Here is a 26,610-nt window from a genome sequence, read left to right as displayed (position 1 = left end):
AACCATTTGAGACCAGATATGAAGGTCAGCTGTGAATGTTTATTGGTGGCTCATATTGATGATCATGATTCAAGACAGCTGCTTACCTTACTTACTAAGGACAAGGATAGACTCGTGGATAGTTTGTAGATTTTTGATTGTTGGGTTTGGTTTTGTTTTTTTTTTTACCGTTCTCACTCATATATGTCTACAGGACCTACAGTTCTTCAGAAGACACTGCTGAATAGCTGCTGTCTGTTTGTCAAGGGCATGTCTGTCTGACATTTACATGCTGCAGTCTTAAAAGATGCTGTCCTTTTACTTTTTTTTATAACTTGCACTTGCTGAACATTCACTGTTAACACATTAATTCCTAAATTTATTTAGATTCATACAAGCAGGGTGTTTAATTTGGATGCGTGCAAGATCTGTGGCCATTTCTGGGAACTCATTGTATACTATCACAATTTCCTTGTTAGTAAGCCTCTTGTGAATTAAGTTATATGGTCTCAAAAGAATGAACACACTCCTTCATTTGGAATCACTTCTGCTTGTACTGTGATTCTGAAGTGCTAGGTGGCTGGAAGTTGTGTTTGCATCTGCCTTGCCAAAGTAGGCTTGATTTTGTTAAGAACACAAGCATTTAAAAAACATACAGTTGGGAGTTTTTAAACCTTGTGCATTCTTACACAGTCACTGCTCAGTGGGTGAAATATAATCCTGTGTTGGTGCTTACAGTTGTTAGAAGAGCTCCATTATGAATGAAATTGATAGGGCTAGGCCTTTTTAGATTGCTTATCAAAATTAAGTCTTTCTCCATTCCTTGTTCCTCAGTTCATTCCGCCTGATTTTCCCAGTAATTGTCTTTGGCAGCTGCTGGACAAATTCAATCTGATTCAACAGAGGAAGAAACTAAAATGAGTATATGCCATTTACATTTATTTTTTCAGAACAGCTCCATCCTACTTAAAGTCTTCATCCTACTTAATTGAAATAAGTATTAGGGGACTGTGGAAATAACTCCTAATTTCATTTTAGATTGTGTTGGATCTTTTCTTTTCCAAGAGGTTCTTTAAATAATAATGCTTGTTATTTTTCTTGCACAGCAAATGTGTGGGCTTTTTCTGTTACTGCATTTGAACTGAGTCTGTTTTTTCTGTTTGTAGCCTCCCCATGGTTCAAATAGTTCCCCTCAGTTTAAAAAGGACAGGGACCTGCTGGAGAGAGTCCAGCGCAGGGCAACTAAGATGATTAAGGGAGTGGAGCATCTCCCTTATGAGGAAAGACTGAGGGAGCTGGGTCTCTATAGTTTGGAGAAGAGGAGATTGAGGGGTGACCTTATTAGTGTATATAAATATATAAAGGGGGAGTGTCACGAGGATGGAGCCAGGCTCTTCTCAGTGGCAAACAATGAAAGGACAAGGGGTAATGGGTACAAATTGGAGCACAAGAGGTTCCACTTAAACCTGAGAAGAAACTTCTTCTCAGTGAGGGTGACAGAACACTGGAACAGGCTGCCCAGGGGGGTTGTGGAATCTCCTTCTTTGGAGACATTCAAAACCCGCCTGGACACGTTCCTGTGTAACCTTATCTAGGTGTTCCTGCTCCGGCAGGGGGATTGGACTAGATGATCTTTTGAGGTCCCTTCCAATCTCTAACATACTGTGAAATAGGTGTTTGGGATTTTATTCGTTTAATTTTTTTAATACACTTGTGTTTACTTGCCTTCCTGGGGTACTTGTATGGAGCAGTGACTTTCCTGACATAATCTTGCAATTCACGGGCCAGTTTCTTTGGATCATGTGACTTAAAGGAAGGAGATAAGACCACAAAAGCTTTTACCACCTACAAAGGGAAAAACGATAAAAATGCAGCATTAGTTAAACCAGAGCAACCTAAGAAATGAGGCAGTTAATTGAGAGTGAGTACTGCCTGCACTACAGGCTTATTCTGTCACACCTCTGCAGTACAGCAGATCTTGCTTTTGTGTAAGCAAATATAAAATTAGGACAAAAGACTGATTCTACCTTACATTAGTAAAGGTCCTAAGTGATACATGATACAAGTTTTAAACTCTGCTTGAAATACAGAGTTCTCTAAAGCACTGCTTAAAGCAGTTTTTAGATGCTACAGCCTTTTCTGTAAATGTATGTTGCTAAAGAATGTAGTTCCCCAGGCAGTGGGTCAAAGTGTACATCAGTTCTTACCAGAGTCACCTTTATACTCAGTGTCATATTCTTTAGGAAACCAAGTATTATATTTTAATTTTTAAGACAGAAAAAAAGGGGTACACACAGACTACTGCTCCCCTTGCTTTGGGTGAAGTGATGGAGAGAAGTTTGTGTAGCTGTATTAAAAATCTTACAAGTTCAGTGGAAGCTTGAGTGTGAGCTCTGTCACACAAGGCAGTTTATGAACAGGAGAGTGATCACTAATTACCTCCCCTCTGACGGGATCTGGGCTGCTAACCACAGCTGACTCAGCGACAGCTGGGTGCTCTATCAGGGCACTCTCTATTTCAAATGGTCCAATACGATACCTGGGAGAAAGAAACGAAATGCTTAGTAAGTAAAAGGTATATGCTTATTTTTTAGACATTTCTTGGCATTTTAACTGAAATCTACAAACCCAGAGGAGATGATGACATCATCAGATCTCCCCATAAACCATATGTATCCATCCTCATCCATGCTCCCTCTGTCTCCAGTGATGTAGAAGTTCCCACGGATTGTGGAAGCAGTTTTCACTGGATCATCCTGTTAAACAAGCAACATTTATTCTGAATATTGAGAAGCCTGAACCTTAGAGATGAGTTTTGCCTCTTTGGGCACTACCCAGATATTTTTCACTGCTTGTTTTTTGTCTCAAGTATGCAATAGTTTGTGCTTGCTTCTTCCAGAGGGCCAGATAGGGAACCTAAGGTCACGTAATAGGTCTGCAGAATACTGGTGTAGAGAATTGAAGTGTTGTAAGTCAAAACACTGAGGTCAAGATGAGCCAAAGTTCTTTGGTGCTGCACCTGCTCCTCTTGGTATAAATACATACCATGCTACAGGGCCTCAGCTGGCTCTCTGGAAATTCACTTTAGCCTTACCACATATCGAGTGAAAAAAGTAAATGGCCACTTGGCATCTACTTTGATAGCAATGTCTCCTTCTTTCCCAGGAGGCAGAACAGTGCCATTTTCATCTATAATCTGCAATAGAAAAGGCAAATGGGTGATTACAACTGGCTTAAGAAAGCCATGTTCTAAAACTAACCAATGGCCAACAGCTCAACCAAAAAAGTCAGCCTGCTGTGAATACCACTGTATGGTACTGAAACTTGTACAGTATCTTGCACTCTTATGTTCTACTTCCTATGAAATCAACAGTAAGCAGAAAATGGGACCACCTACCCGAATATCATAGGGGGGAGCTGCCTTTCCCAAGGAACCTGGCTTAATTTTCATTCCTTTTGTATTGGCACATACCATTCCCTGTTGGAAAAGACAGACAATCTGCCCAGGTATTTTTCACTGTTATTTCTGAGTCTCTTCCTATTGTTGTACTATGCCCATTGTTGAGCTAGTGTAAGATGTAAACTTTGCATTTGTGTGAGCCAAAACACTGAATTTCACTGAGAGTCTTGGACAAATAGTTCAAGATACTTTACAGCTTAAGTAGTCTTAGAAGCAGTATCATAACCAAGCCATAATTCTAAAACCCATAAACCCTCCTGTAGGCAATTGCCACATATTATAATGCCATCTTTCTTTTTAATCAAATATGTATGGCCCAGTTCCATATTTACGAAGAGGAATGAGATAGAATCTAAGGCCCCAAGTGACAGCTGAGCTTTACAAAAAACGTACAATTTCGGTTTGGCCGTAGCCTTCATAGATACTCAGTCCTGTTTGGCTTTTCCACTGTGCCATGACATCTGGGTTGAGTGGTTCACCTGCAGTCACACAGTGCTTCAGTGTCTTGAATGCATACCTTCATAAGCAGAGGACATTACTGAGTATCAGAGGGCAGAAAGGGACAAATGCTCTCCCTGGCAGTTGTTATGTCCAACCCAATGACTTCAGGACACACCGGACTCTCTTAGAGTAAGGGTTAGGGTTGAGTGAAAATCTAGAGCTCTAATTGGAGTGGGACTGGAAAGGAACTGCGTAAGCAGTGAAGTGCAAAGATGCACAGGAGTGACAGCAATGCAGCCACACCTGTGCCTTCAAGGGCTGAATACCAGCCTCTGTATTCACTATCCCTAATACCTCAGGGCAAAACTTGCTCTGCGTTGGAGGTGCCTGAGGGGTGGATTTCATCACCTCTCTCTGCAGTGCTAAAGAAAAGGCTCTGCCTCCAACAAATCTCCACCACTCTAAGAGTTTAAATGTCTATGAGGTCCTGTAGGAAACACTGTTAAGAGCCAGACAATAGCTTGCAGACACAGCAATGGCCACTTAACAGACGTGCAGTACCTGGTGAGGTCGTGCTGTACCAGCATGCGGTAGGCAGTTGGTGGGCTGCACAGAGTGGTCACTGGATATCTGCACAAGGTCTAACAAATAAAAAGAAGATTAAATAATACTGGTTTGGGAAAAAAAAAAAACCTGCTGCAAACTATTACTTTCTATTGTATACTACAGCACAAAATACCAGACATGATTGTATCACTTACACAGAAAGCAAAGTAATTGGTGTCACTTTCAGCATTCAGGAAAGATGTTACAGGGCTCAAACATCAGCTGCAGAGGTGATAACACTGACTGTGATAAGTCACTGGTGTACCTGATTCGTCCTGATGCCTACTTGAAGCACAAGGACTACCCCTTGGTATGAAAACCTGGCCCTGGAGGAGCAACCTAAGTTTTGCAGAGATCATTATACTGTAAAACCCACCTCTCACCCTAGGATGAAGTCAGACACCTCAGAATAGAGGCAACTAGCATTGCACGTTTCTTTTGAACGTTTTGCTTGCCTTTTATCTAGCCCCACGCTTTCTGAAAAGGACTGTCACTAATCTTTAGACATATTCTAATTCCCTCAGCTGTCCTAACAGAAGGCCTGACATGCAGAGCAAAGTCTCCACGAGCTCTGGCTGAGTTGTGAGTAATGCTGTATTAAAAGGTTGTTTTGGACTAGTAGATTTATATATCCTCCTTTACATGGGCCAGGACAGGAGCAGCTTGCTAGCAAAATAAAGATCTTAGTCAAGCCTCTATTTTCTGACACAACTTTAATTTGCACCCACGCCACCAGCAGATGATGCGCAGCCACTCAGCCAGAGCTAAGCCTTACTTCTTTTTTCTTTAAACTCCTTTCTGCTTGCAATGCAAGTCTGCTCACAAAGGGGAAAGACCTCACCCTCAGCAGCTTTCACTCCAGCCACGCCGTGGGTAAAGCAGCCAAGAAATTCATGCAAAAAAGAACACCAAACCAGCAACTACAATTTTAAAATGGAAATGAAACAGTATTCAAATCCCCAAATAACCCCCATGTTAGGAACATACACTTTTCCACATAGGTGCTTTGAGCCATTTGGGAACAGCAGTGTTCCTCTTTTGTGTTAGATTAAAACTCAGATTGCTTTGCGAAGCTTGAAAATAATTTCTTTTAAGAACAATTTCTTTCAAGTCCATCTCACAGCTTCAGTGCTTTCCAGTACCGACTTGACTTCCTTAATGGTCACAACAGTGTAATTAAAATATTAATTTACATGTAAGCCAGCTCATTGATCATCTCAGTAGTGAAATACAGTAGGGAAGAGGCTTAAGTAATACCAGTAACTCCTGCTGATCGGAAGCAGCTGGTAATATCCCGTGCCCAAAAGACTCACGCTGCAAAATCCTTCCTGTATTATATTCCTATCAAAGAATAATCACCTTATGGTTACGCCATCTTAAAACGGCTAATCCCATAAACCTGAGAAGCTTAGGTTTGTGGCCTGCTTGGAAAACAACATGAAATATGAGTAACTGTTCATTACGAACATGGTGTTCTTACATTTAAGGTTTCTCTTGCATCAAACTGTGGCATGGCATGTATGAAAACACACGAGCCCTGGAACCATGGCCCAAAAACGCTCCCAGCAGCTGCCTTTACCCAAGCAGTGTCTGATATGTTCCACAAGATGTCTGAGGGAGTCAAATTCATCCAGTAGCTGTTGAAGACAAAGGAGCCTATAAGAAAGTCTGCAAGTGGAAATCAGGAATGTGAGGTGGGCAGGGGTTTTTGTGGGTTCTTTTTGTTTGTTTGGTGTTCTTTTGGTTGTTGTTTTGTTTTTATTTTTCCTTAGAAAGGAACGGTAAATTTGATCTGAAACTCAGGAGCTCAAATAAATGCCTTTTGCACAGCCATTGTACTGATAAAAGAAAATCAAACAATATCCTAATTCATTATTTAGCCTAACAGACAAGTAGTTTCTAAAATGGAGCCACAGATCATATCGAAATAGATCCTTGCTTCCTGGGTACAATTCAGCTGAGGAGACTGAAAGAAATGACATGTACGGTATTGCTGGCACCTCATCATCTATCCTAATTCTATCACACACAAAGAAACTCTCTGATCTGGTGCAACCCTCTGACTACTATCTGCTGCTGGTTTTTCAGCTTGGTGGTGATGAAATTATTACAAGGAGGGCAAGGGCAATGAAGAGAGACTTCAGAGCCCTGGGACGGCTGGTTAAAGGGTCGTGCGCAAGTGATGTTTGCCTCTATACCTGTTACAAGCAAGGGTGAAGAGATAAATAGGAAGTCTGCAGATGAATGTATGGCTACGTGACTGGTGCCAAAGGCAGGGGTTTGGGTTTTTCAACCACGGGCTGCTGTATGAGACACCTGGTTTGCTGGTGGCAGGTGGGATACACCAGTCCCAGAGAGGGAAAAGAGTTTTGGGGCAGGAGTTAGCAGGGCTTATTGACAGGGCTTTAAACTAGATATGAAGGGGGGAGGGGATTTATCTGGGCCTGTTAGGGACAAGCCCATGAGAAACATGCTAGGGCTTAAAGGATGGTGGACTAGGGAGGACTATTGTTCTAGTATTAATGAAGACCAGAAGGCTTCCTGCCTCCCGAGGGAGCCATCAGCATGCTCTGCTCGCTCCCTGAAATGCCTGTACACCAATGCACGCAGCATGGGGAATAAACAGGAGGAGTTAGAAGTCTGTGTGCAGTCTAAAGGCTATGATCTAGTGGCAATTACAGAGACATGGTGGGACAGCTCACAAGACTGGAATGTGGTCATGGATGGCTATGTCCTTTTTAGGAAAGATAGGTCAGCAAAGCGAGGTGGTGGAGTTGCTCTTTATGTGAGAGAGCAACTAGATTGTATTGAGCTCTGTCCGGGGCCAGATGAGGAGCAAGTGGAATGTCTGTGGGTACGAATTAAGGGACAGACTGGTACGGGTGATACAGTTGTGGGGGTCTATTATAGATCTCCTGATCAGGATGAAGGAGTTGATGAGGCTTTCTACAGGCAACTGGAAGTAGCCTCGTGACTACATGCCTTAGTCCTCACGGGGGGATTTTAACTATCCCGATATTTGCTGGAAGACTTCACAGAGCCAATCATTCACAGTCTAGGAGGTTCCTCCAGTGCATTGATGATAACTTCTTAATGCAAATGGTGGACAAACCAACTAGGAGAGGAGCACTGCTAGATTTAGTACTCACCAGCAAGGAGGGTTTGGTTGAAGGGGTGGTGACCAATGGCAGCCTTGGCTGCAGTGACCATGAGATGGTGGAGTTTAGGATCCTGTGTGGGAGGAAGGCCACAGTTCTAGATTTCCGAAGGGCCAACTTTGGCCTGTTCAATCAACTGCTAAGAGAATTCTCATGGGAAAGGGTACTAGGCGGTAAAGGGGCTCAAGAAAGTTGGTCAGCATTCAAGGACCGCTTCTTCCAAGCTCAGGATCTGAGCATCCCAATAGTCAGGAAATCAAGTAAGGGAGCTAGGAGACTGGCGTGGTTAAACAAGGAGCTGCTGGGCAAACTCAAGTGGAAAAGGAGAATCTATGGATTATGGAAAGAGGGTCTGGCCACTTGGGACGAATATAGGACAGTTGTTAGAGGATGTAGGGAGGCAATTAGGACAGCTAAGGCCTCCTTGGAACTTAATCTTGCTAGTCGGGTTAAGGACAATAGAAAGGGCTTCTTCAAATACATAGCAAATAAAACTAACACAAGAGGCAATATAGGCCCACTGCTGAACGAGGTGGGTGCCCTGGAGACAGAGGATATAAAGAAGGCAAAGGTGCTGAACTTTCTGAACTCTCCCCGGGGGCCCCAGATTCCTATTGCCCCAGAAGGAGTCAGGACAAAGGAGGAGTTTGCTTTGGTAGATGAGGACTGGGTTAGGGATCAGCTATGCAATCTGGACATCTATAAATCGATGGGTCTGGATGGAATACACCCACGGGTGCTGAGGGAGCTGGTGGAGGTCATTGCTAGGCCACTCTCCATCATCTTTGGTGAGTCGTGGGAAACGGGAGAGGTGCCTGAAGATTGGAGGATGGCAAATGTCACGCCAGTCTATAAGAAGGGCAAGAAGGAGGACCCTGGTAATTATAGACCGGTCAGCCTTACCTCCGTCCCTGGAAAGGTGATGGAACAACTTATTCTTGACTCCATTTCTAGGCATATCAAGGATGAGGGGGTTATTAAGAACAGCCAACATGGTTTTATGAGGGGGAAGTCATGTTTGACCAACCTTATAGCCTTCTATGAGGAAGTGACTAGGTGGAGGAATGATGGTAGAGCAGTAGATGTGGTTTTTCTTGATTTCAGTAAGGCATTTGATACTGTCTCCCACAGCATTCTCATAGATAAGCTAAGGAAGTGTGGGCTTGACAATCAGGTAGTGAGGTGGATCAAGAACTGGTTGGAAGGAAGAAGGCAGAGAGTTGTGGTCAATGGTGCAGAATCTAGCTGGAGGTCTGTGACTAGTGGAGTGCCTCAGGGGTCGGTGCTGGGACCAGTGCTGTTTAATATTTTCATCAACGACCTGGATGAGGGAACCGAGTGTACTCTCAGCAAGTTCGCTGATGACACTAAACTGGGAGGAATGGCTGACACACCAGAAGGCTGTGCTGCCATTCAGTGAGACCTGGACAGGCTGGAGAGTTGGGCGGGGAGAAATTTGATGAAATTCAACAAGGGCAAGTGTAGAGTCTTGCATCTGGGGAAGAACAACCCCGTGTACCAGTACAGGTTGGGGACTGACCTGCTGGAAAGTAGCGAAGGGGAAAGGGACCTGGGGGTCCTGGTGGATAGGAGGATGAACATGAGCCAGCAGTGTGCCCTTGTGGCCAAGAAGGCAAATGGCATCCTGGGGTGCATTAGAAAGGGTGTGGTTAGTAGGTCAAGAGAGGTTCTCCTCCCCCTCTATTCTGCCTTGGTTAGGCTGCATCTGGAATATTGCGTCCAGGTCTGGGCCCCTCAGTTCAAGAAGGACAGGGAACTGCTTGAAAGAGTCCAGCACAGAGCCACAAAGATGATTAAGGGAGTGGAGCATCTCCCTTATGAGGAGAGGCTGAGGGAGCTGGGTCTCTTCAGCTTGGAGAAGAGGAGACTGAGGGGTGACCTCATCAGTGTTTACAAATATGTAACGGGTGGGTGTCATGATGATGGAGCTAGGCTTTTTTCAGTGATATCCAGTGATAGGACAAGGGGCAATGGGTGTAAACTGGAGCATAGAAGGTTCCACGTTAACATCAGGAAGAACTTCTTTACTGTGAGAGTGACAGAGCACTGGAACAGGTTGCCCAGGGGGTTGTGGAGTCTCCCACATTGGAGATATTCAAGGCTTGCCTGGACAAGTTCCTGTGTGATGTACTCTAGGTTACCCTGCTCTTGCAGGGGGGTTGGACCAGATGATCTCTTGAGGTCCCTTCCAACCCTTGGGATTCTGTGATTCTGTGATTCCAGAGCTGTAAAGATATAATTAGCTGAATACCTTCCTGAGAGAAAAAAACCCAGACCAAAGCTTCCATAGGAATGTTCAACCATTTTGGGATAGCCTGTAGTACCACTGGTAAAATAGATTGCCATTGGATCCTGGCTTTTTGTCTTCACACAGTTATGGATAGCAGAGGCAGCCCTTAGAAGAAAAAACAGGTTATTGAAAAAGTGGCTGGCATTATTCAGCACACTAAACTTCTATCCTCTGTACCCAATATATGCAGGACTTTGTATAGTGAGATGTGAGGGATAAGAAACTACTGAGATTCCCTCACTCTTGCACTGCTAGTTCTGTATTAAAGCATTGTTGATGTTGGTCTTTAACTATTCTGTATGTCCACCTTCTCCACAGTAAAAATGCCAACTGGCTGACCTTTATTTGCCTCCCTTAACAGCCACCAAAAGGGCCCAGCACCTTGTGTTTGACCCAAGTGCCCTCCAAAAGCGTATCTTCCATCCTTAATGTAATAAGCTGAGGGAGGACCCACCATTTCTTTGGGTCCTACTAGTTAATTATCCCTGCCATGTTTGGGAAGTACGAAGAGGCACAAACTCTCAGTCGTTTGGCATGTGACAGGGAAACAGTTCTCATCACTTTCTAGGATAAGAAAGCAAAACCCTTCCTCTGCCAGGACTGATGTTCAAAAACCTTTTACTTGGCATGCAAACACTGTCCATGCCTGCAAGGTTGAGCATAGGAAGTCTGTCTGCCCAGGCCAGCCGTCTCCCTGTGCTGGCTGCCAGGCAGACCTGCTGTCCAGGAGCCCTCACTCCAGAGCCTCACAGCCTCCTGGCTGGTTTAGCAGCCGAGGACATGGGGAACTGGGCAGACTGGGCAAGTATCCCAGCAGACAGGCAGGCTGCCAGTGATCTGGTGAGACAGTGAGCCAGGCAGGACAGCAGCCCAGCACTCTAGAAAGACTGTGAGCCTGACAGCTGAGCAACCCTGGAGCCAGCCAGCCAGCACTTCACAAAGCAGCCATCCTGGGAAACCAGACAGTGTACCTGCCTGACCGCCAGGCACAGCCTCTGCAGGACTGATGCAGTTCCAGACAATATTTAGGTTTTATCAAAATCAGTTTTACTCTCTGCCATGGAACTGAGAATGGAATATTAGCCCAGCATGAAAGAGGATTCATCAAATCGACTTGACAATGTTTTAGTAGCTCTAGGAGGTTTGACAATGCAGTGTTACTGCTTTCCCGGTCTTTCATTTTAGTGACATTGAAATGGGCCATTGCTCAGAAGAGCAGATGCAAATACAGTCAGGCTGTACAGTGAGCTGCACATGCAATACTAGTTCAGACACCTGTAGTCGTGAGAACATTGGTACATCTTATGAAGCTCTTAAAGTGACTGAAGAGCTTGGATCCCACCTTGAAATAGTGGTTTTAGCTACTCTGATTTTAGCAGGGTACTTGCTTTTCTTCTCCACTCTACCTTTCCACCCCTTCTACAGTCCCATGCACTGCAGTGAAGAGCTGTCTGTTGGGTGCTGTTTTAGTAGCTACTTTTCAGTCATGAGGCAGGTTGTTTCCTAAACACATTAGGTTAATTTTGCAGTGCCCTTTGTTTAGCCTTTCATACTGAAAAGCTATTCCTACTGACCTTATTATAATAGAGTTTTACAAACATGGATTGGAATAATTGGCATAGAATATTTTTCTTTGAGCTTTAGAGCGTAAACAGGCCACAGTTGTCAGTAAGAGAGGCTTTCCTGTCCATGATTCTGTATTATTTCATAGTCACATATAAAAAACCTAGTCGTTGTAAGACTGTAGTTATTTTTTAATTTGGCTATTTCCAAATGCTCTGTAGAAAAGAGACTTAATTGCCTTCTCTCACACCCTCTCAAAGGTATCTGTCTCATATCTAGACACAAGTGCACAAGTGTATTTAAACAACATCAGAATGTTCCACTAGAGGTAACAATGATGGAGTTATGGTAGAAAGCACTTACTTGAGCAAATCACTGAAGTTCAGCCACTCGGCCCTTCTGCTTTCAGACACGATTACCTTCATTTTCAGAAACTGGGATTTGGATGCAACTGAGTCCACCACAGGAGCAAGCACATCAGTTGTAATAATGCACTTAGCTTTGGAAGCCAGCAATCTATAGCAGATGTCTTGTGCTGTCAGTTGTGTGGTCCCTGGGATGATGATAACACCTGAAAGTGCAGTAAGATTGGGAATTTATTAGGTATTTGTCACTTTCAGCCCTGATAACTTCATAGCTTTTCCTGAATTGCTGAATATCAGCACCACTCAGTCCAGAAATGAGAAGAAGATAAAACAAGTGCCACACACATGAACTTGAATACAGATGTGCCGATCTGCAGTACAATATAGATTTGCTTTTATGAGTTTCTTTGCTCCAGGCACAATGTAAGTAGAAAGTATAACTTTGGGGCAGTAAACACTAGCAGCTTTAACTTAACTCTATTGAAGTTAAATTGATTTAACACAACCAAATCTATTTAACACAATCAACGCAAGCCACAGAGAGCAAAGCAAAATGATGAAGGTAATTCCATCAGTCATAAGAGAGTACACTGTCAGCCTCTTTGATTGTCAAATGTTTGCTACACAGTCAAATAAGAAATGTAATTGTTAAATGAACTGCTAACCAACTTTGGGCATAGAAGGTAACAACCTGTCGTGGTTTAAACCCACCCAGACAGCTTGTTACCCACTTCCCCCCCCCCCCCTTCTTGCCCTCCCCCTACTCTCAGAGGGATGGAGAGGAGAATCAAAAAGAATGCAACTCCCACGGGTTGAGATAAGAACAGTTTAGTAACTAAGGTATAACACAAATCACTACTGCTACCACCAATAATAGTAATGATAAAGGAAATAACAAGGGAAGAAAATACAACACCCCATCACCAGGCAACTGATAACTCGCCCACCCCCAGCCCGACCAAGCACCGACCCATACCTCCTCCAACCCTGCAGTCCACTCTCTATCCCCCTTCCGGGTCACTCTCCCAGTTACATCCAGGGCATGACGTGCTGTGGTATGGAACACCTCTTTGGTCAGTTTGGGTCAGGTGTCCTGTCTCTGCTTCCTCCCAGCTTCCCTCCTCCCTTGCAGAGCATGAGGCCCACAAAGTCCTTGGCCAAACCAAAACATTATTGTTTTTCAGCTCTGTTCCCAGCTGAAAGTCAAAACACAGCACTGCACCAGCTACCAAGAAGGAGAAAAATGACTGCTACTGCTGAACCCAGGACACAACCAACCTACAGACCATTAGCAATGATACAATTCACCTGTTCGCATACAAGCCACACTCAGCAGCCACCACTCTGGGATTCGGGGGAGAATCACTAAAACTCGGTCTCCCCTTTCCAGCCTGCATGGCCCAGAGAGCATGTTGGCCACTTTTTGGGACAGGAAGCACAGCTCCTCAAAGCTCCATTTAATTTCCTCTCCTTTTCCATTTATCCACCATAGAGCTGGATTCGATGGTCCTTTTCGTTCCTGTACACAAGCGTAAAGAGCATGTTGGTTACTTCTGATACACCTGCAGTTCCATGTAAAGTTTTTGGGATGGTCCAGGAAGTGGAATCTGATAGTGTGACATATTCTAGGGCAGGGATATTATGCATGTGGTTTAAAAGAGACCTTTTTCAAGGCAACTATAAGTTGGTGAGTATATCTACCTAATTTGCAATGCTCATAAATTACTTAGAGGCTTATACAACCCCAACACTGCACACACTGCTGAATCAGAGTCACAGAGACAAAGCACTATGTCCCTTCTGATGCCAAGCAAATTGCCTCTCCTTTCTCTGCAGTGTCAATATTATGCTAAAATAGAAACAGGGGAAGAAATTCTGGACTCACTGAAGCCAGTGATGGTTTTAGGCTTGATTTTGGGGATAGGGGCACAGTTTTACTGAAAATACTGAATCTACAGGGTCAGAAATGTTACCTTTTCGATTTGAGACCACTTGTCCAGCACATCACTTGCAAAATTAAAGTACTCAGGTACTTCCTGTTCACAACGACTGATAGCTTCATAATATGAGAAATTCAAAGGTGCAAAAGTCTTGTGATACTGGTGGAATAATCTGCGGAGTGTGTGGGTGCTCCATGAGGACTGCAACACTTGAAATACAAGTAAAATCTTCGTGGCAGAAAAGCAGATGTAGGGGGGCTTTTGGCTACAATAACCATCAGAACTGTTTTTTTAATGATTATTTCCCTCCTACAAAAGGCTGAAAAGTCAATAATAGTATTATGGTGTGCACATTCCCAGATGTGCTGTTGGCTCCAAATGGAACAGATGTATATAGATCAGCAAGTCCATCTTTGTATGACATTTTATCCCACCTCTCCTTATGGGTAAGCTAGAGCTCTGGTACCACTTTTAAGTCTCCTGCTTTTTCATCAGCGCACAGATTTCTCAGAGAATTCCCCCTGGAGCTGAAAATTTCTACTCTTTCCAACCAAAGTAGGGGCTAAGATGAGTATTCTACATTGTACCATTTACTCTGCCTTCCTTACTGTCCACATAAAAAACTGTGTTCCCTCCCACCACTGGCATTTGCCTTTTATTAGTTGGATAGCAAGGTCTTATGAATAACTCTGAGCTAGCTTTCCACATTCTATTATTGATTTGTTTACCAGACTAATGCTTTTGCCACATCTGCAATTTGTCCTTAAATATACAGAGGTGCATTTGGTTTTACAGAATACCATTTGTAGTTTTGCATTACCATGAAAAGAGTTTGCAAAAGAGTGAATTACAGCCATATGTATGGGAACATGGTGCTCAGGATACATCAGCTTCAGAGACTAATAAAAGAGGATTTTTCTTTTTTTCACATAGTTTGCTTATAACACATTATTTCTTATCTCTATCCCTAAGAGGTCATTAAAAAAGCCAGATTCCAGAACTCACGGTTAATCAGTGACATCTTTGTGGAAACGGCTGCTGGTTTATTTTTCCCTTAGATCTGAGCCAGTGATTGCAGACTCAGACCTAGAAGATGTTCTTGCAGAAAGAAGCTACTTCTTCAGTCTGAGACAAAACAGAGGAGTAGTCCACCCTCTTTCATAAAAGTGAGAATCATGTGAAGAAAGAGGAATAAAACACAGCACTGTAGAGTTATATTTTTTTACGTTAGTCAATGGCATCTTTCATTTCAGAAGACATCTGAACAACTATTGAATGAAAACTAATTTCTCAGGGTGTCTGTGCTTACCTGGAGTTGTTATCTGTGATCAGGTGAGACTTCTTTCAACTCCTCCTCATGTATCTTGCCTAGTACTTAATTGGTGAGTACTGCCTTCTGGCTTCTCTGTAGTTCTTTGGGCAGCTGTGGCCCTTTATTAGGATCACACATCACATTCCGTGGTGGGGATTATTTCCCCTGAGAGCACAGAATTCATTTCTCCAATCTCCTTCTGGAGAAAGGCACAATCACTGAGAAAGCTGAGACAAGATAGAAAGAGCGCTGAGTACGAATGATTGTGTTTCTGGTTCACTGCCTTTGGAAAATGGATAATCTACCATACATTACTGTATAACTATTTTATGGCACCAATGACTTTGGAAATAGCAACAATGGGGCTTTATTCTCAGATTCTGGAGTTAAACATAGTATGAGAATTGGTATGATAAAGATAAGATTTTCAGGAGCCTGTTGCCAATAAATATCACCTATATCTGCCATCAGATACTTCTGTGGACAAAATACATGCAGTTCTGACATCAGCTCTGAGGACAATGAAAACTCAAACTACAGCCATTGTTATGAAAGGGGCAACAAAGGGCTGAGACACAAAATCCATGCTCTGAAAGACATGATACAGTATCTCCAGGTATTCAATTATGGTGAGCTTGGTAAAAATGGACTAGGTGAATTCTACTGCAGTCGCAGTAATGTCTGTTAGTATTGCTACCACAGGCAATAAGCTCTGCAAAGGGAAAAATATTTTTAAACTAAGACGTAGATAAATAAAAGCTATACATAAGCATACAGATAGACTATGTGATATATACAGACTGTGTATAAATATAGGTATTTAAAAGATGTGCAGATATAGCACTTAGGGACATGGTTTAGTGGTGGACTTGGCAGAGTTGGGTTTATTGTTGGACTTGATCTTAAAGGTCTTTTCCAAACTAAATTATTCTGTGATTCTATATAGAGGTATAATTAAGGATCAGAGTCAGGGAACAGAGATGCTGCTAGAAACAACAAGCACAAAGAGCAGCCATGGAAATAAAGGACTACGAAGAGGCAGAACCAGGCTGCTGGAGACCACATGCAGAATCCCTGCAGGCATCAATGCATGGCCAGTCTTCCAAGAAAACCATTGAATTGCTGTGTGTTACGGATATTGGAAAGCTTTCAAGCCACTTTTGCAAACTGAATGTAAGCTCTGAAATTACTCAGAAGTAAACTATCCAATTTGGCATCAGTGTCTTCACACAAGTCACGTACAACCTCTCTCCCTGTCTCCTGTGTCTTGTAGACTTGGAGCCAGCTCTCCCAACCTACTGCTGTTGTGTTAGTAGATGACCCTCCCCAGCTTGGTAAATCACATATGATATTCTGAAAATGCAGATACCCAAAGCTAAAGTAATTGCAGGCTACCTGTCTCTTTTAACACTTAAAAAAGGGCATGCAGCAAACTGCCTCAAGTGACAGTGTTTACTGATGTTAAGATGATCTGAAAAGAGAATTGACTCATTTTTCTGATCTGACTGCTATTTAACTGGTTCTGCTTCTCCTCTTACCATTTTTTAGTCAAGACTAGGAGCAAAGATAACTATGTCTTATGATGCCTGGTAGCTCATGTATTCAGAGAAATTAAAATGGACAGAGCAATGGCAACCACATGAAATTCCCAGTGAAACGTGGAGAAAAGCCACAGTGCAGTGCTCAGTTATTTGAATGTACACTTCAGGAGCACCCACAGTGAGATTCAGAGCAAGCAGGTCAGGGTTTGAGGAACTTCAGGCCTCTGTAACAGAGCACAGAATTTTCCATCTGCTCTCCCCATGTTAAAATTACTCCTCCCAGTCCTCATTTTATTGTGGTTGTTAAGTGGCTTTTGAGCTGTGCAATGCACACATGGAGAGCCATTCCAAACACACTGTGTTTCTAATGTACATACAGGAGAAGGCATTGAGCCCATCTTCAACCCGTGTGGAGAGACTGAAATCAATGATTGAGTTTGGTCACAGATTTTCAGGGCAGACAGATTTGGCCTTTTTCCCAGGGTAAATCAGGGTAAATTTCTATGAGCACTCAGGGGTTTACAGCAACAACTCCAGTGACATCCCTCGTGCTGCCTTCACCATGTAAATACATTTGGAGATACACAACACAGCTGCTACTGTCTGTAAATGTCATAAACCATTATTTGGTGCAATAATTATGGACCATACGCACATGGATGGGTCAGCCCAACTTGTCCACAAAATCCTAGAACAAACAAAAAGGGTGACAGCTCCCAAACAGTGAATATACTGCAGCAGTCTTCCACTAGCACACATGGAAAAAAACCCAGCTGACCAATGCTTTTTATGGTAGTTGCAATGAAATCCAGAGAAGTTTCTCATTTGCTCACCAAATTAACTACCTGCTCCCAGGAAGCAGAATTTACAGCAGCTGTTGATGCAAATGTAGTAGAGAACCATTCAAGGTAGATGATACAATTCCTCTCTGTATGTCTGTTACTTCAAGTACATTTTGGACAGTCTAAAGACTTTCTGTGGAATGAATCTCCAAAGGACTGGTTAATAAAATATACCAAACCACCTCCTTTCAGTCACTTCTGTAATTTCCCTAAAATATTTAATGCTCACAGCATGCAAATACTCTAGAGAGTAGGGTTTATTTTTCATCTGAGGTCTAATTCTGCTCCTAAAGAAAGAAATTTTCATCTATTCCCTGGGTAGTGCAAGCTCAGATACATTTAGATGGATGTAATCTACACAGACATACCATTTTGTGCATTTGCTTTCTCTTTGGTTTTGACCTCAGGCAATTACGTGCTTTCTAAGTGGAAAGCAAAGCAATATCCGTTTCAGAGCTTAAGAGTATGAAAGAGGTGAGATCCACCTGCAGAACCCTCCTGGCAGAGCCTCTCCTGGGACTTGTCTTTGTTAGCCAGTTCATAACTCAATTAGTTGTCCTCAAAGGTCATCAACAGCTTTACTACACAGCACGTTTGCTGTTTTCCCAGGCTCTTGGTACAACAGCAGATGGGTTCATGGGTACTGCATAGTGGCTATACAGCAGAACAAGGAAATTCTGAGGTAAACAACCCTGGGCTTGGTGGTTTTGTGCACTTCGTGCACTGGTGTTTTTGTGCTTCTAGTAAATACAGCGCTGGTCGTAGAGTTCAACTACTACTTACATCTTCTGAAGCAAGAATAAAGAGTACACAGCCTGTGCTCTAGCAGCACTGTGTGAGGTGCAAGCACTACAGAGGGGTCACAAGAAATGTGAGATGTGACCTAACAGGGATGATCTAAACCTCTGCTGCAGCCACAGCCACGTAACTCTGCTTGACTGTTATGGAAATTTCTCACAGCCTGAACTGACTACTTAGTCCAGGAAATCCTTGATTATGTTTAAACCTGAAACTACTTGTGACCCAGCAGTGTCTAAAGCGTGAAGTCTGATCATCAACAATTATTAAAAACCATTCTCGCAAAATAGGATTTGACTTGCGTACTTTGTGGCTTTCAGTGAAACAGCGCACATACAAACATAAAAGCAAAAGCTGAAGGCAAGTCTGATTTCCCCTTGTTTATCATGATTTTCAAACCAGCTTCTCCCATATAAATTATAAATTATAGGGAAAATATTGCTTTAGAAATACCCAAAAGCACAAGACCAAAACCTGGTATCATCTTCTACTCTTACTCAGAAGGTTCTGGAGAACCTTCTGGTGCTGGAGCACCTCTTGAGACTGTTAGGGAACAGGATGCCAGAAAGCAGAAAAGCGGTCATGTTCAGCACATTCTGGCCAGTAGCTCAGCAGCAAAACTCAGCTCTTCCCCAGTCTTCCTTTCTTAGATTCTTCCTTTGTGTTTTCCCAGAGACCATCTTTGGCAGTTGTTGCACAAACTCCAACTTGTCTGTAAAGAAATAACAATACCCGGCAGTTTGACAGAACTTCCAGCTTCATTCCAAGCTGTGTTCCTTTTCTGTAGCAAACCTGTGATTTTTCAAAGCTACAAGCTCTTCTGAGGATGAAGCAGGCAGGCAGCACACCCAGTGCCCAGTAAAAAGAGTGAGTTTTTAAAGAAGTAGAGTTCATCACTTGGGTCGCTCAGCAATTCTTCAAACCAGTTGTGTGGGACAATTGCACCCCACTGAATTGGAGCACAACTTAGGAAAGGGGGCTACTAAGAGGCTTTATTTGCTTGCTGGAAACCCTGGCCAGTGAGGCAGAGCTCACTGGACACTCCTGCACACACCCCCAGTGGAAATGTTTTGATTCACCTGTTTGTTTCTTCTTTTATTTTTCTGGTCAGGTTCAGGTTTTGACAGGATTTAGTGGTGGACTTGGCAGTGCTGGGGTGGGTAATGCTTGCACTTGATGATCCTAAAGGTCTTTTTCAATCTAGTTGGATCCATGATTACAAAATTGCACTAACATGTTGGTGAGTCTGACAGACCCAGACTGAGAAGTCTGTGACTGCACCAGAGAGGAAATCTCCTGAGTGAGACCTTCCCTGCTGTAATGAGCAATTTAAAACACTAGAACAGGGCTCAGAGGAAAATCTTGCCATACCCATTTAAAACCCAACACAGACCAGCACCAAAGCCCAAGAATCTCTTCCAGGATTACAGTTTTAAGATTGCTTTTAAAAAAATTGATTTCCAGGGTCATAATTAGGTTATGTTAAAAAAGTTATTACTGACCTAGAATAAATGGATTATGATTACTTCACTTAAAAATGGATTACTTTGCCAAAAAGTACTGACATTTGAAATCTGAATGTGCTTAAAAAGAGTCGGATTCTGAAATGGTGACTGGATTACATTTTTCAACATGTTTTTATGATTGCACTTAACAGTCTAATCCTGTTTCTAGTTATTCTGCTAAAAAAATGTGATTATATTTAAAATATCCAGTGTGTTTTCCCTCTGTTCCAACTGAATCAAGGAGAGAAAAATTAATCTCCTAGAGCAAAACTGCTACTCAGGAAAAGAGAAGGGAAATTTAAAACCCTCCATCATGGCTGTGGAACCCTGTGCAGAAACTGAGGGAAGCCAAAGGCAGACAGTGAAGTCTTTTCTGAAGACTTTTGGTGGGACCTGGCGCATCATTGCTTAGCCAGGTGGGGCTTATCCTTCTCCTGATGAACTATTCATGTTAACTGTGATAACTGCTGAGGAACTTGACAGACCCATTGATTGTTGCCAGCTGAGGCTTTCAACCCTCTGTTATTATAACATCCACGAATTATCTGTCTCTGTTCAGTTAGTCGTTCAAGATGTATAGAAATGCATTTAATATCTTGTATTGAATTTGTAGGCTCTGATTCTTTTGTTTAAAATAATCAGGATGAATTTATACTCGTAGACACAATTTGATTAGGGAAAGGAACATTTCATTTCCCTGCATATAATCACAGTGAAATCTAATATAAGTTCCTCTGTAGTTTAAATGTAAGAAGAAAACATCAGATCCTATCAGGATAGGCCTATGATGTTCAGCTAAGCAGTGTTTGCTCATGTAAAGGATGTGTGTTGCTGTCAGATTCTCATTGTTGCATTTCAAAACCTGATTAAAAGAAGTTCCAGGAGAAAAAAAGCAAAATTCTACTATTCTAAAACATAACCTGATTGTATTTCTTATCTGATTATTAGGTTTGATTAGAGGAGTTCTAATTTTAGAGTGTATTGCCAGAAACTACTTGTATATTGAGAACTCTGTGGTACTTGCCTTTCTTGGGTATTTGTAAGGTGCAGTACCTTTTTTTCACATGCTGAAGAAGTAATTTTTCAGGATCTTGAGATGTAAATTCAGGAGACAGAACAATAAAAGCTTTTACCACCTAAAGGGGAGAGCTAGAGTAAGGCAAAATTCAGCAATCACTAACTTGATGAATAATGTTCAATAGAAAGACTAAGACCAATAACAGAATTTTATACAATCAAATCTCTTTCAAACCCATAGAAATACAAGTTTCCAAGCCAGATGCTGGATAACTTACTGGTCTTTATCATTTATTGAGTTCCAGAAATGGGCTTTAAAACAGCACAGTGGCATTCCCAGCAGACAGGAATCCTTCACTGGTGGTTAGGCAGGCATGTCATGTCCTCAGTGTTAAAGAAGAGGGGTGACTTAGATAAGCCATATTTACTTAATGATCTTCCTAAGAATAGCTAGGGTACTTTGCTTCAAGCTATAGGATCTCACTGGAATACAGAGAAGCCATTGGTGTAGGTGCCCCTAATTTTTCTGAAATCAAAAGGAAGTTAGAGTCCTCTTTTGTATGTATGTTAAATACATACAAAAATGTATTTGTAAATGCCAGTCTACATCTTTACAATGTTTATACAAGCCAATATTTCCCTCATGGACACAGCTATTTCTCAACACACATATATGTTAGATGTTTTATGTAGCTCCAACAAGCAAACACTAAGCAAAAATCAGAGAGACAGTGACACCATTATTTGGTGGAGGCAGAACATGCCTCAGGATAGTTTACAGTGCAGAAGGAGATTTCATTACTCATTTTTGATGAAAAAGAATCTGTGGTGTTACAGAGAGATGTGGCTTGCCCTAGATCAATCCTCATGTCTGTGCATGGTACAAAAAACTGAATGTGTTTTTGAATTTTCACTCTCCTAAGAGCACAACAGATTTTGCTCTTGATAACACACTTTTTATTCTTACATCAAAAATAGTTTCTGTGTCATCTGTAGCTAGCCACGTGAAAAGAGGCATGATCCCTGAATCTATGGAGAAAATGAGGTAGAAGGGTCAAACTTTATCCAGCCTGTATCAGACCCCATAGTGTATCAGAAGAATACAAATTCACCCAAAGCTTAGCAATTATGAGAAAATTATAAACAAAGCATTTAATAGGAAAAAAAGAATTTACAAATGGGGCTAAGCAGATGTAGATGTTGTCAATTTACATAATCCTCTTTCCATTCATTAACAGGCCTGATTCTTTAACGGATCTCTCAGTAGTGTAGCTTCATGTCACTGAGTAGAAGCGGTTTACCTTTAATGTCATTTTCCTGCAGATCATAAACATGGAAGGGAAAAAAACCTGTGGAAGTATTTAAAATGATTAAAGGAAGCATACAAAGTCCTGTCTGCTTCCTTCAAATTGCTGTTATTTCATTTACTAAGAAAATAATGCTTTCTATCCAGAACTAGCCAGTCTGACCATAATAACAGGCAATGAGGTTTAAACAATCTAGCTATGAATGCCTGGCCCCCTGCCCAACAAATAACCTCACCTCTGCACTTGACTGCACTTGCCTAGGAGGTATCACAGGGAAACAAATACTGATCTTTTATGAAAGCATCATAAAGGGCTAAGATAAGCATTTTTTGTAAACATACCCGTATGCTGTATCACCCACTGGAAGCAAGTGAAATAAAAACCTGAATTAAAGAGGTGAACTGTGTTACATTCTCTGAGAATAAGCCCATTTATCTGAAACGTGTGGCACTCACAGAGGGCTTAAAAAAGGAGAGGTCTGGTGCTTGCAGCTTCCCTCTCTCTAGGGGAACCTGATTCAGAGTACAGAGCCGTTCAGAGCATAGGCTCCTTGGCAGACAGAGCTGCTAGAGCCAGATTTGACCACAAGCTTATTTTGTTCACTTTTCTTCTGGTAGAATCCCATTAAACAATTTTTTTCTCTTATGGTGGATTTTATTTTCTATGCTCACTAGAAGTGTGTGAGATTGTGCTTGAAGATAACTTTGGTTTGGATTTTAGGACTGCAAAGGAATCCCTTAAGAAACAAGCAGCTCCTGGACTCTGTTGCTCTGCCACAGCTGATGAAGCTCAGACACTGATGATGAGTTCTGATCTGCATCTTAAATCTAACACTTGAATGTAATGGCCAAACTTGGCTAATTACCCCTGCTGTAATTGATTTTTTCAATAATGACCCCTTCTCACACAGATGATAACACCCATTTCATTTATAAATTGTGTTCTTTTTTATTCTTACAGGGGGACAGATCAAGTATTAGCATAATAATTGCCTTATGAATAACTAAACCCAAACTCACTTCATGGCTGCACCTTTATTCCAACTTTTTGTATTGCTGGAAAGGAGATGAAGTTGTAGATCACTTATAAAACGCTCCTGCTCAATGGACTGGCTAAAAGTCACTCAGGTAAAGGGCATGCGAAGTCATAAGATCACCATCCAGCAAGTCTGCAGGACCAGGTTCCAAACACATTCTGGAAATGTATAAAGGATCTCTAGGCATAAAACTAAATATTAACTTTTTTACTAATGCAAGCAGAACAATTTTATGTGCCAAAATACATGCACCCAACATATACACACACACACACAGAGTATATATATACATGCAACTTTAAGCTTGTACTATGAAGGTGGGCTGTAAGAGGGAAGGAGAGGAGGTCTCAAAGGGAAAGGCTAGTCTATTGAAAATTATATTTTTCAGCCAGGATGATACAATCCAGTCAAGTTTCAAACTTTGTGGCTCCATAAGAAAGACACTCTACAGAGATTTACTTTGCTTTCAATTGCTTGTAGCTGCAAGCCTGTGTCTCTGAAATCATTCTGCATGGATCAGAGGAAATATATTGGTAATTCTCTTATTCTGGGCATAGGAGAAGAAGTAAACAAACCATCTACCTTAAACACGAGGCAGAACAGTGTACTGAATATTGCTAATAAGAGGTTGCTGTAGCATGGAGCAGAGCACCTCACAGCCTTAGAGTCACAGCACGTGGCATGAATAAGCTTTCAGTCTGCTTGACTTTGACCCTGGACTGTTCATGCAAAAACCTGGGCACTACAGCACAATAGAAACCCAGTTTCTACGGTCAGATAAGGAAGGGATTATCATGGATGACAGTTCCAGCACTGAAGCCTGGAGCACATTATTCCAATGAGACACACTAGAATTTAGAGAGTCATGACCCCACTGAAATCAGTGGTAAAACTCCAGTCTTCAGTGTGGTAGTTTGATTCAGACCTTTTCTTTTAAGGTTCTGAATCCCAGCTCTGAATTCAGTTGCTTGATTTTAGGTCCTTAAATTTGGTAAGGGGGAAAAAAACACAAAACTTCCTAATTCTCAGACATCACTGCAGTTTAACTGCCCAAACAGCTAACTGCAGGTACAAGGGGAGTTTCCAGGTGCTCTGAATTCCAGTTTGTACACTTGTTCATCATTCCACTTTTTGCAGTCTTTTTGTTCTTTTGTCTACTTTTTGTTGTTTTAAAACACTTCTCTGTTTAAAATCAAGCAGAAAGATCTACAAGATGTAGAGTCCTTGGGAGGCCCAGGAGTACAGGGCTGTTAAAGGAAACTGAACTGGGTACCAAAAAGACCTTGAGGCAGCAACAAGAGTTGCTTGTTTTTCACTGGTTTCACCTCTAAGTGACTGCAGAAATAGACTGGTACTGTAGCAAGTGTCTACTATGGCAAAGAACCATGGTTTGTTTTACAAATCAGGTCACCTGCCCAACAACAAGGGCAACAATGCACTTGTCAAACAAGTGCATTGAAGAAACTAATGATCAGTTTTATAATAATATAATCTAATGCTCCTAGAAAACTCAGGAGTGAAAGAGTGTTTTAAGACTTCTCTGTAATATTAAGAATTCAAAAAAATGAAGCTACTGTCAAAAAGTGTCGTAAATGTATTTATTGACAATTACTTTTATTTCAAGCACTTACTAGTACAGAAATTGTTCTAGTGACAGAAGTGTTTACTCTCAAGAAATAAAATATTTTCATTTCTCAAGATTAGAATGCTCCAAATCCCACTTTACAGCTGCAGCAGACACAGAACTCCAGGCAGTGAGATACAACTGTAAAAGCCCTTCTTTCTTGCCTAAAGATGCTATTGTTATCCAGCAATTTGTTCTTACTTAATGAACATAAGAGGACTCTAAGGCTGGAGATGCTTTTGTTAAATAATGAAAATTTGTGCCAGAAAATTAAATTAAAAAAAAACCCAAACAAAAAAAAAGTACCCCACAAACCCCCAGGATGAATAGGTAAGAACTGATACTACCTTGAAATCTGTACCACTATTGCGTGTGCCACTGTAAGAAGTAAGGGTGTGCACACTTTGTACATGCTTCTTCATGAAGCTCAGAGTTAAATGTTAAAAACTGATGGGATCATCCAAACCAGACCAAGGAATGTTTTTCACTGGTTTCACCTCTAAGTGACTCCAGAAATAGACTGGTACTGTAGCAAGTGTCTACTATGGCAAAGAACCATGGTTTGTTTTACAAATCAGGTCACCTGCCCAACAACAAGGGCATCACTTGTCAAGCAGTTGCAGGCATAACATAGCCTGACCTATACCAATTCTGTTCTAGTCTAGTTTAGTGTAGTCCATTTCATTTGGTTCCATTCCATTCCATTCCCTATGCTCAACCTGAGCTGAATAACAGTGACACTGATTTCTCTTCAATGTCAGGGGTTTTCAGATAAAAAGCACTTTCAAGGACACAAATCCTTGTGGAAACAAGATTTTATTTTATTATTCCATTTGATTTTGGTTTGGTTTCTTATATTTTATGTTCTTTTAGAAACATTACACCCTAGAATCATAGACTAGTTAGGGTTGGAGAAGACTTCAAGAGCACCTAGTTCCAACTGCCCTGCCGTTTTCAGGGATGCCTCACATGAGAAACATGTCACCCAAGGCTCGGTGCAGCCTGGTTTTATATCTCACCAGGAGATGTCACCCAAGGGTCTGTACAACACGGTGGTGGTGTACATCACCTTGGGAAGGAGCACACACAGCTTCTTTAGGCAACCTGTTCCAGTGCCTCAGCACCCTGACAGCACCCTGACACTTCTTCCTTACATCCAGCCTGAAAGTTTTATGTTATTATTTATGAGCAACATCACCGACCACGCACAAATGTGCAAGAAGAAGAAGGTGTGTGGTAGCATGGGGTATTTCCCAAAGCATGACACCTATAGATGATAAGCACACAATTGACTTCCAACACTTGTTCGTTCACTGTGCTTCCTGGCCAGAGATGCATGAAAAGTGCTCTCGTGCCTGCCTGGCACTGGTGTTGCAAGCAGGGAGAGCTGGAGAGTAGCAGCTGCTGATGTGGCAGCAAGGTTGGAGCCCTCCCAGGCACAGGCTGCTGTGCAGAAGCAAGAACCCCTCGGGGAGATGGAGCTAAGGGAAGAGCAGAGCTCGCTCCCACTCCGAGCTTGCACTGGGCAATGGAGCCAAAGAGAGCCAGGAAACGAGAGTGCCTTGGAGGTGCAAGAGCAGCGGGCAAGAACCAAGGCCAAAGGGAAGCCTGATGAGGGGATGTGCTCAATGCTACAGAGGACAAGCAGCAACTCCCGGGGAATACCCTAGGAGGCCAGAAAGCTTCCTCTCCCTGGATGCAGGGCACAAGGGCCACCTGCACGGAGTATGAGCAGCAGCCTTTGGGCCCAACAGCCCAAAGGAGCCCCATGAAGGGGCTGTGCTCGGCTGTGGAGGAAGGCAAAA

The 26,610-nt window shown here is 42.3% G+C and overlaps 1 protein-coding gene across 1 annotated transcript; it reads right to left on the bottom strand.

Annotated features, from left to right (window-relative positions):
• Positions 1-552: 552 nt before the first annotated feature.
• LOC133220010 (acyl-coenzyme A synthetase ACSM4, mitochondrial-like) lies at positions 553-14,114 on the bottom strand (the record flags this gene model as incomplete). The annotated part of the gene is made up of 13 exons (XM_061367739.1): positions 553-870; positions 1,705-1,824; positions 2,419-2,518; positions 2,608-2,735; positions 3,074-3,175; positions 3,377-3,457; positions 3,833-3,956; positions 4,442-4,521; positions 5,967-6,123; positions 9,917-10,060; positions 11,882-12,089; positions 13,192-13,402; positions 13,857-14,114. Coding segments are annotated over 13 exons (1,800 nt in total), but the record flags the coding sequence as incomplete, so codon positions are not given.
• Between the last annotated feature and the right edge of the window lie 12,496 nt (positions 14,115-26,610).

The sequence above is a fragment of the Neopsephotus bourkii genome, unplaced genomic scaffold, assembly GCF_033783945.1.
Source record: "Neopsephotus bourkii isolate Nb327-2 ecotype Australia unplaced genomic scaffold, CSIRO-AGI_Nbou_v1 NB_126, whole genome shotgun sequence".
NCBI lineage: Eukaryota > Metazoa > Chordata > Aves > Psittaciformes > Psittacidae > Neopsephotus > Neopsephotus bourkii.
Note: the sequence above shows the minus strand (reverse complement) of the source record. Positions and strands in the feature narration are given on the sequence as shown.